A 10327-nucleotide genomic window follows, 5' to 3' on the forward strand; every position below is an offset into this window, starting at 1 on the left:
AATAGAATTGTTTTCCGTTCGGCGACAAACATTTAAATGCTCGGAGTTTGAGTGATCTATAATGGTTAATGTTGATCATTTGCGTTAGTGAAGTTTCTAAATCGCCAGGCTCCCCAGGTCTAACTCAATCAATTTCCAAGTGGCCAACACTATTGAATTCTTAATTGTCCAGGTGCAAATTGCAACTAAATGAACCATGCAAATATTGTGTCTTTCCTCTGAGCTCCTTCTAGTTACTTCAAAATTACATTACAATTTTTATATTGCCAAAAAAGCCATCAAGTTTCTGATATTATTTTTTGATATATTAGTTCACATCTAGATGTACACTTATATTATTAACTTAGTAATAAGATAATGGACAATGTAATGTATACCAATTGATAAATTTGAATGTAAAGAATCTCTGTATGAGAGAAAATAAAGACAGTATAACTAATGAAATTATTTCTCTTATTTAATTTAATTTTTTGATAATGAATAATTTTTTCAAATAAAGGTATTGTAGACACATAATTCTAAATTAAAGAAATACATATGTATTATTTTTTGTTGTAGCTACTAATTTATTTAATTTAATAAGAGTAAAATAGAGTGAGAAACTTAATTATGTCAAATTTGATTGAGATGAGGTTCGAACCTAAGACCTTTCTTATAGAAATTAATGAGTAAGTTAAAAGTTAACGGAGAATAGAATATTTAATAGAAAACTTAACGGATAATCATAAAAGTAAGGTTAAATTAGGTAATCTCTATTAATAATATTAATCTTAATTATCTTAACCATCTATTTGATTAAATAATTCATCTGAACCATCCATTTGATTAAATAATTTGACCGCCATTTTTTCTACCCATTTTAGGCCTAACTCTCTTTGGCTCTTATTAGTATAGTAGATTAATAGAAACAAAATAGGTGTTTGGTTTGTGACTTGTATGCCACACTATCGAATTTGGTACTTACTACTATGTCTAATTTTGTTATTCTATTATTAGATTCAAATTCTGTAATGTTTAGAATTGTAATTATTTATCTCACTTTACTCAAAGATATGATCCCAATTTAATTGTTTACCCTTCATATTTTATGAACAAAATTATTTTTATGCAAATATATTTTTATTAACATATAAAAATCTCTTTATATTAACATATAAAAATTTAAGAGATTTTTATAATGGTAATACTATCTTACAACTATGTATACTATTTTTTGTTGTTATACAAACTACGAAAATATGTGTCATAACTCATAATACATCATACATAATATATTACACATTCTTATACCTAATATTATTTGTATGTCCACATTCTTATACCTAATATTATTAGTATGACATACAAATAACTTAAATATTTAGAAGTCACTTAGCTTGAAAGAAAAAGTATAATTAAAAATACAAGAAGATTTGACTTGCCTGGCAATTGTTTATTTTATTTTTTAATTTGTATGTTTTTTTTTTTTGGTGTCAACACTCAACAGATCAGAATCGTTAACTTCCACAGCCTCTACTTGTACCTTGCGCCGCTCAGCTGACCCCTCTCACTCACTCATCATCTCAAACGCTCTCACCTAGATTGCCATTTGCCAGACGCCCAGACACCATCGGCCCATCGCCATAGTCTTCTCCGTCTCCGCCTCTCCGCTTCTCACCCTCTGACCCTCTTAGCCACACCGTCTCCAGCTTCGCCTCTCCGACTCTTCGTGGGTTCATAAGCCAGTCTCCGGCTATCCGCCTCTCTGGTTAGTTCCCTCTAACATCATCTACTCATACTCATTTGCTCATTCTCTCTTCATTTCTACATAGGAAACCCTAGATCCGGAGATCTCCTTCGAATTTATGAATATATTGTGAATTGTTAAAGTCTTAATTTGTGATTTTATGATTTTACTGTCACATATTAATGTGAATTGTTTATGACTTTGATTCTTTAATTTATACCGTGAATTTTATGATTTTTATGAACATACAGTCATATTGAACATACTGTGAATTTTATAATTTATACTGTGAATTTTATGACTTTTTTTTTTTTTGAATACTATTAACTCTATTACAATGTAGTACATACTTTCTCAACCTACTGAAGCACGGAGAGCCAACGCCCCCACTGGTGATCGAACCTATGACCTCTCACTTGGGAGCCACAGCTATACCGTTAATTTTATGACTTTTAGTTTTATGGATATACATTTTTAAGGTGAACTAAAACAGAAGCTACAAGAGGTATTTTAAAGATATAGTATTATGATGTTTGTGTTTGCTAAGTACATACTTTTTGAGTTTCTGCTATATGCCTTATGAGTTTACATGCTTTTAGAGTTTCTATCATATGCCTTTTTCAATAATGATTTTTTTTGCTTTTATCAGTTTATGTATGCTAGGATACTTTTATTAGTTTCCCCTTAGAATCTTATGAATGCATATTTGAATTGGTAATTTGGTATGCTCCGTTCTTAGTCTTTTTGAATTGGTAATTTGATATGCTCCGTTCTTTGTCTTTTTGAATTGGTAATTTGATATGCTCCGCCTTTTTATATGCCAGTTCTTGGCCATTTTGCATTGGTAATTTAATTTGATATGTTTTTGTTTACTGACTGCTATATCAATAATGATGTAATTTCTATACATTACTTAAACTTTCAACTTGTGCTTTTAATTTGTATTAAGTATCATAGCATAAATGCATAATTAGCATTATCGAAATTCATATATGAACTTTTGCAATAAACTATCTTTATTGTTGTTTGTTGTAGGGGTCATAATTAGGGATGACCATGGTTTTGGTCCAAACTGTCCGGTTTGAACCGAACCTTGCACTGTAGGAATGAAGGGGTTCCGGTTCTTGATATTATGGAATCGGAACCACCAGTTCCGGTTCCAAACTGGGAAAAAAAATTGACATTTATAAAAATTAAAATTATGGGCTTTGATTCTTATTGATATTATGGACATTTCTTCTACCAAATGTCTACACACTCTATCTCTCTAGATTTTTTTTCTTCGACTTGGAAGTTCGCAGTAAGCACTCTTCTCCTTAGCTACACACATATTGATTGCTATGTTTTCGCGTAAAATTTTACTGTATCAATAATAGGTTTTATTAGAACATTTCTAATATAATTTCTTTAGAACCTCTGATAGGCTAATGCTACGTTTTTAAATGAATTGATTTTTTTTTTTTTTTTAAATTTTTATAACTTTAGATGAGCTGTTTCTAACAAATTAACATGTGCATTTTAGGTTTGATAAATTCAATTGTTATGATTTAATTTTTCGTTTTTTTTTTTTTTTTTTTTGGTTTAAGTGCATGCACAAATATATGCACGATTAGCTAAATACGTCTGAATTGTCTGCTTTTTCATAGATATAATGCATGTATACGAGTATAATACATCTGTGCTTGTTTGTATATATTTATTGACCTGTTTATCTTTGTGTGTTAATGTGTTTATACATAGTTTTGCGCTTGAATATGAGGCTTGTATATGTTACAGAGATTATGTATATTCATGAAGTGTACAGACCTGTATATTGTATATTTCCATCATTTGCCTTTTATGTGTAGAGGTTGGAACTCTTGCATTTGAATTGGCTTCGGTGGATGATTATTGTGTATTTCTGAATCCCTTAAAGGTGTAAGTGGTAGTAATATTTGTATTCATTTTCATCTTGAAATATGTTGTGTTGCATTACTGAATTCCTTTTTTTGGGGTATTAATGAACACAAGGCACATGCTGGATTCTTTGAGAGTAGCTACATTGGTATTATTCGATCTACGGAGCAACCACTACTATTAACATTCTGCCATGTTAATTGATAATAGAATTATCTCTCCTTGCACATTTGTCTTTTAATGTCTTATTGTGTCTGATGATTGCATAGAGGATATATGTAGATTTTGTAGTCAACTTAGGTACGTACTAATATGATGGTTACCTTGCCTCCCATTCTTATACTTTGTAGTAATTGTGCTCTTTGATCCTTATTATATGACTACAGTTAACTTAAAGAAGTATTGAATTAATTATCATTTACTAGTAGTAGGTCCTACTGTCTTAGAAGTTAGCATTATTGGTTGTACCTATTCCATAAAGAATATGTGCTTTCCATTCTATAAATATTTAGTCTAGCTATATACTACATTTATATTACTTTAATTATAACCTATGACTCATCGCTTTCATTTACATGGAATTTCTTTGAAGAAACTGCTTCATGGCAACAAGAAATGCTTTGAGGTATGTATCTCGTAGGTTCTCGAGTAGTGGCAAGGTGCTCAGTGAGGAGGAAAAAGCTGCAGAAAATGTCTATATCAAGGTGAATCTTTAATTGCGTACATGGTTCTACCTGCATTCACCTTTTAATACATTCTTGGTAATAGCTCCTTTCTTTGTGCTTCTATTCTTTGTTTTTCCTTGTTAATAGTGTAATATTTCCTGATATATCTGTGCTTAGTTGTCTAAGCAATTCTGTTATTTAACCATATGGTATTTTGACCAAATATTTGGCATGAGTAGTGAATTGAACTATTAGGATGTGTTGTAAGAATCTATTAGAGAGTACTATGTACTTATTGATGCTTTGCATGAATGCTTTCAACAGTAAAATTCTGATGGTTCATGAAATGCATTGATGTAGATGCTGCATCTCATTTGATTATAACGTGCTGTGTTTGTCCCTTTAAATTGATAAATAATTTTTTAAAAATATGACTTAGTAAATGATAGACAGGCTATTACAGGCGCTGTTGAAAATGGAATTGAAGAAAACAGTTTCACCATTTTGAAATTCACGCATCACATAATTGAACAACAAATTCATTTGTTCTTGAATGATCTGAATGAAGAGATATAGAAATGGATCCCCTTTCACAAGATTTAGAATTTGCTTGATACTTGGCAAATTATTCTATTATTCTGTTTCTAAATTCCTTACACTACTCCCTTTACCAATGCAGAAAACTGAGCAGGAGAAATTGGAGAAGCTTGCCCGAAAGGTATGTCAATCTTGAGTATATTATGGTTTTATTTTTGTTCTCTTAGTCATTTTGTGTGCTACCCTCATTATTATTGCTTCCAACATATTAGTTGAGAGTAAGGTCCCTGGCAGCTTGTTAATTATAGTTATAGATCTGAGTGAATAAATGTCTATAGCTTTGACTTAGTTTGTTTTGAAGGATTAAATTCAGTATGGTAGAGGTGTTTGCATGTTCCATTCTCATCTGTTGAACTGATAATTTACAGAGTATTTTTATGCTTGTAATCCATTTCCATTCAGTAAACTATTAACTATGCATCCCATCTCATTGTGGATGTTAGGCAAACCACTGAACTCTAAGCTGATAATCCCTTTTTAAAATGAGAATATAGTAGTGACAATTTGCTAGAGTTAGAATAGCGGCTATTCTGTCCATTATTTTTCTTGTGAGCTCCCTTTTTAATAATCCAAGCTGTACTTTTTTTTTGGGGGGGTTTAAATTTGCCAACAAATTTCTCTCCACAGGGTCCCAATCCAGAAAAACCAGCTGCTGCCAACTCTGGGGGTTCAGGGTCTGTAGCAGATGCTAAACCAGGTGCTCAAGCCTCCTCAACACCCGGGGTGTCAAATGACAATTACCGCAACTATGGAGTTTTGGCTGGAATCGTAACTGGTGTTGGTGCTTTGGGCTGGTATCTGATGTCAAAGGACAAGAAGAAAGAAGTACAGGACTGAAGTATAGTGTTTTCTTGATAGGAGCAAGGACTTTGAAATAAAACCTTGAATCATGAAAACAATGGTCCCAGTCTCGTTTTCCTCATGGATGTAGAATTTCTCTTCCATACTTCAATGATATTTTGCACTCTGGCAGAGGCATGCTGATATGATTTGATTTCCTTATACACCTTGTCTTTTCATCAGACGCATACCCCAGTTTAATGAGCATTCAATTTTCCGTCACCATTAGCCTAATTCTTTCACTTTTTTGTGGTTAGAGATGGGGGAAATTGGGTACAACTGGTTAAAACGCAGGCTATATTCTGGTTAAGTCTAAATATGTTCCCGTATGCTCCGAGTTGTGAGCATAATAGTGGTCAGTGGATGGAATGTGGCTCACTGGCTCTAGATGCTTACTTCCCGCCCCATAAAATAGCTCGTCTCATAGGTACATCATTGATAGAGCGACGTATGAGTCCAGGAATGATAAATTCACTCATTATATCCAAAATTGCATGTGGAACTGATTAAAACTAGAATTGCATGTGGATCTGATTAAAACTTGGAAAGTTTAGGGTATGATAAATTCACCAATAGTTATGCCGTGGACCTCAGGACTTGGGTCCAATACGACGTCGGCTCCTCATCGCAACAGAACACAAACTCTACATTCACAGACCATATACTCAACATTCGCAATTTGAAAATTCCACATTCACACATTACAAATTCTATATTCATAGGTCCTATACTCCATATTCACAACTTGGGAACTCCACATTCACACATTACAGGGCTACAAGTTGCTAGAACTCTGTTAACTCTACTACAGATTCACATATTCATAACTCTACATTCACACATTACAGGGCTACAAGTTGCTAGAACTCTTTTAACTCTACTACAGATTCACACATTCATAACTCTACATTCACAAATTCTTCCACATTCACACATTTCAGGGTTGCTAGAACTCTGTTAACTCTACTACAGATTCACACATTCATAACTCTACATTCACAAATTCTATACTCCACATTTACAATTTGAAACCTCCACATTCACACATTTCAGGGCTATATGTTTAGTACTTTTTTTTAAATATAGTGAAACGGTGTCGTATTGGACCCAGGTCCACCTCACGGCATAATTTGCCTAAATTCACTCATTATATTTAAAATTGTATGCGGATCTAATTAAAACTTGAGGAAAATTGGAACGGAAGAAATGTTTCTCTTGCCTATACCCATGTAACACAATTAAAATCATTAAAAAAACACGAAAATATTAGTACAAAAGATTTAACTCCAAATTAAATAACGTCCTGTTTGGGTGGTGTAGTTGGTTATCACGCTAGTCTCACACACAAGAGGTCCCCGGTTCGAACCCGGGCTCAGACATTTCAGTTTTCATTCTGTGATTACAGTCTTGGTTTGTCTCTCAGACGTCCAGGAATGATAATTATTAATTTGTAGCACACGTGTTCCAGCATCTCTGATCTTAGCAACCATGGCCCATATAATAGTTCCAAGCACCGCAATTACACCCCCAGAAATCACAAGGGTCGATTTCAAGCTTCTTGCTCCTTCATATATTTTAGGCTTTTTAGCGCAGTGCATATATATGCATGTGAAGAAAGTGAGAAACATGCATAATACTAGAGAAGTCGTCAACCCAGATTAAACTACACAAGCATAATAATTATACGTTTTACTGCGAAAAATTAAAAAGATTACCTTGATGACTTGTCCCTTTTGGGCTACAACCTTAGCCTATTTTAATCTTGCAAACTCTATTTGATTTTTAGACCATTTTTAGGAATTTTTCTGGTCGTTTTCTTCATTCATTTTTTGATTTTTTGCCGTGTCGGTGGTGATTGCCCAACATGGCTTCATGTTTCTTCTTCTTCTTCTTCCTTTTTTTTTTTTTTTTTTTTTTTTTTGGGGTTTTTTNTTTTTTTTTTTTTTTTTTTTTTTTTTTTTTTTTTTTTTTTTTTTTTTTTGGGGTTTTTTGGAGTATACTTTTGATTATGTTTGTTATACTTTAAGGTGTGCACTTACAAAATATAATGTTGTACATATTTGTGCACTCCCAAAGTAAAAGTTGTTTATTGTGTAATTTGTGTTGGGCGTCGACCGAGTTCAACCCTGCTCGATTCAAGATGTGGTGTTGTGGCTTAGCATGGGGATGTGATTAAATGGTTAATATCCACATATTTATCACCAATTGGTTTTAAGTAGGATATGACAACTAAATAGCCAAAGAACTCGTTAAGTGTGTTTGACTTACATGATGGATGACTCACTGAAAGTAAGCTAGTATAGTGTTGAGATCCAACAATTGATATCAAAACCGAAGTCACGAATTAAAATAATGTATTTTATAAGTTAAAGTAATATTCTTTATGTGCTTTTGAATCGTAGTCCACACATCCGCACAATAATGATTGTGAACCAATGTAGGTTATGGAACCCACTTAATGGACCCAACTTAAGGTTCTCTTTAAACTGCATAATTTCTGTTTGGGCTTTCTCTTTTACTCGGCAAACCCATAAGAGTAGAAGGGACAATTTATACCATGCACCGTGGTGGACGTAGCATTGTGCACCAAGGCTTTAAACGACGTCGTTTTGTTTATTAGAAAGTAGCTGGACGTTATTTTGGGAATCACGTCCGTTTCCTCCGTTAACTTCCTATTATATATTTTTAAAAAAAGAAACAGCGAATTGTTTGAGTTGTGGCGGTTATGGCGATCTTCTTCTCCGATATGTGAACTCACAAATAACAAATATACAGTCGTAGCTCTTGGATTCTCAGGCATTAGGATATGTAAGGCGTCAATTCGCAGCAGGAGGTGGTTGCGACTGAAGAACTCGATGATCCGGTTGGATTGGCTATTTCAGGCGATCGTAATCCAGGTTTTTTATGTTTGATTTTGTGATTTTGTTTGTGTTTATGAAAATCATTGAATTCGTATGTTTTGATTCGTGTGTTTTGATTATATGATACTGGTTTTAGGATTGTTTTATGATACAACTATGCGATTGGAAGGGTAGAAGATGAGTTTTGTGTATTTGTGTGGATATTATGTGTATTCTTTTAATGAATTGTGAGTATTTTAGGCGGCCATGTTTCTGTGTATTCATTGTAGTTGTATGTAAAACGGAGGGTGTATTGTGTTTTGTGTATCGAATGTCAGTCAGGTGGATTTTTGTGTGTTTTTGTGAATATTTTGTGTATTCTTTGAATTCAGTCTGTGTATTTTGGACAGAGAGTTTGTGTATTCATGTTAGTTGTAATGTAAACACAAGGTGATGTGTGTTTTGTATTTTGGTTTTCCAATATTCTGTGTATTCTAGTTATACACTATGTGTATTGTAGGCATGTATTCTATGTATTGATTGTAGGGGTACTTAAACATTGTGTTTTTGCAGCTGATCAGGATTTGTTAGGGGTGTCAGTGAGTTCTATTGATGAAGCATATGAGGTTTATAATGATTATGCTTTCAGGCTAGGTTTTAGTGTGAGGAGGGGTAAGCAAAGATATAGTGCTGGTACAAAACAATTGAAGATGAAGGAGTTTAATTGTTCAAAGTCTGGGTTTAAAAGGGTTTTAAGAAAGGGAAGTTATTTAAAAGTTGATGTACGGACAGGTTGTCGTGCATCTGTTTAATTTGATTTAGATGGGAATGGGATGTGGACTGTGACAAAGCACCAGAAGCTTCATAATCATGAGTTTGTTCCAACGACCAAGAGTTATCTTCTACGGTCACATAGATCAGTGTCTAGAAATCATCTTTCCTACCTAAAGGATTTGAAGAAGAGCGGTGTTTCTGTGGCTGATGGTTTACGGTTTCTTAAAACACAATCAGGGGGGTCACCACTCGTTGGTTTTACAAGCAGGGATGCATATAACTCGTTGTGCACTGATGTATTGAACAATTTGGATGGAACCGACTCAAACACATTAATTGAAATATTTAGACAAAGGCAGTCAAGTGAAAAGAATTTTTTCTTTGATTTTGAAGTGGATGATGAGTCATGGTTGTGCAGTTTTTTTTGGAGAGATGGGAAAATGATGCGAGACTATGAATTGTTTGGAGATTTGTTAGTTCACGATACGACGTATCGTACTAACAAATATGATATGATTTGTGGTCCATTCGTTGGTATGAACCATCACTATATGAACGTCATGTTTGGATGTGGTTTTTTTGTTGAACGAGAGGATTGAGTCGTTCGTATGGTTGTTTAGGTCATTTAGGTCATTTTTAAGATCAATGAATGGGAAAAGTCCCCAAAGCATAATGACCGATCAATGCGCTGCCATGGCTGCTGCTATTTCCCAAGTTTTTCCAACCTCAAGACATCGCCTATGTATATGGCATATCGGTGAGAATTCAAAGAAGCACATCAAGGGATTAAGAAATCAAAAAGATTTTCTAGACATATTCAATTGTTTGTTGAAACATACCGATACAGAGGCAGAGTTTGAGCTCTGTTGGACAATGTATGCTTTCATTAAACATTCTGTCTATTGGTGATGGTATTTAAGTTTATTTAGTTATAGTATTCTATGCATTATACTTTTCCCAATTGCTTACATTAGTATACAGAGTTGGCA

The 10327-nt window shown here is 33.7% G+C and overlaps 1 protein-coding gene and 1 non-coding gene across 2 annotated transcripts; both read left to right on the forward strand.

Moving 5' to 3' along the window:
• Positions 1 to 1497: 1497 nt before the first annotated feature.
• Positions 1498 to 5946, forward strand: LOC116006584 (uncharacterized protein At2g27730, mitochondrial). Its single transcript, XM_031247021.1, has 4 exons — positions 1498 to 1747; positions 4215 to 4326; positions 4967 to 5005; positions 5512 to 5946. Exons 2-4 carry the CDS (start codon positions 4225 to 4227, stop codon positions 5719 to 5721), a joined length of 351 nt encoding a protein of 116 aa, XP_031102881.1. The 5' UTR covers positions 1498 to 1747; positions 4215 to 4224; the 3' UTR covers positions 5722 to 5946.
• Positions 5947 to 7029: 1083 nt separating this feature from the next.
• TRNAV-CAC lies at positions 7030 to 7103 on the forward strand. The gene has a single exon. It is a non-coding gene; the product is annotated as a tRNA-Val (tRNA).
• Positions 7104 to 10327: the final 3224 nt, after the last annotated feature.

The sequence above is a fragment of the Ipomoea triloba genome, chromosome 2 (genome assembly GCF_003576645.1).
Source record: "Ipomoea triloba cultivar NCNSP0323 chromosome 2, ASM357664v1".
In the NCBI taxonomy this organism is placed as follows: Eukaryota; Viridiplantae; Streptophyta; class Magnoliopsida; order Solanales; family Convolvulaceae; genus Ipomoea; species Ipomoea triloba.

Excerpts from the sequence above, each read along its gene's own strand:
- LOC116006584 (XM_031247021.1), top strand. The coding sequence starts at position 4,225 with ATGGCAACAAGAAATGCTTTGAGGTATGTATCTCGTAGGTTCTCGAGT. Across the intron at positions 4,327-4,966 it reads CAGAAAATGTCTATATCAAG|AAAACTGAGCAGGAGAAATT; the intron begins GTGAATCTTTAA and ends TTACCAATGCAG. Across the intron at positions 5,006-5,511 it reads TGGAGAAGCTTGCCCGAAAG|GGTCCCAATCCAGAAAAACC; the intron begins GTATGTCAATCT and ends TTCTCTCCACAG.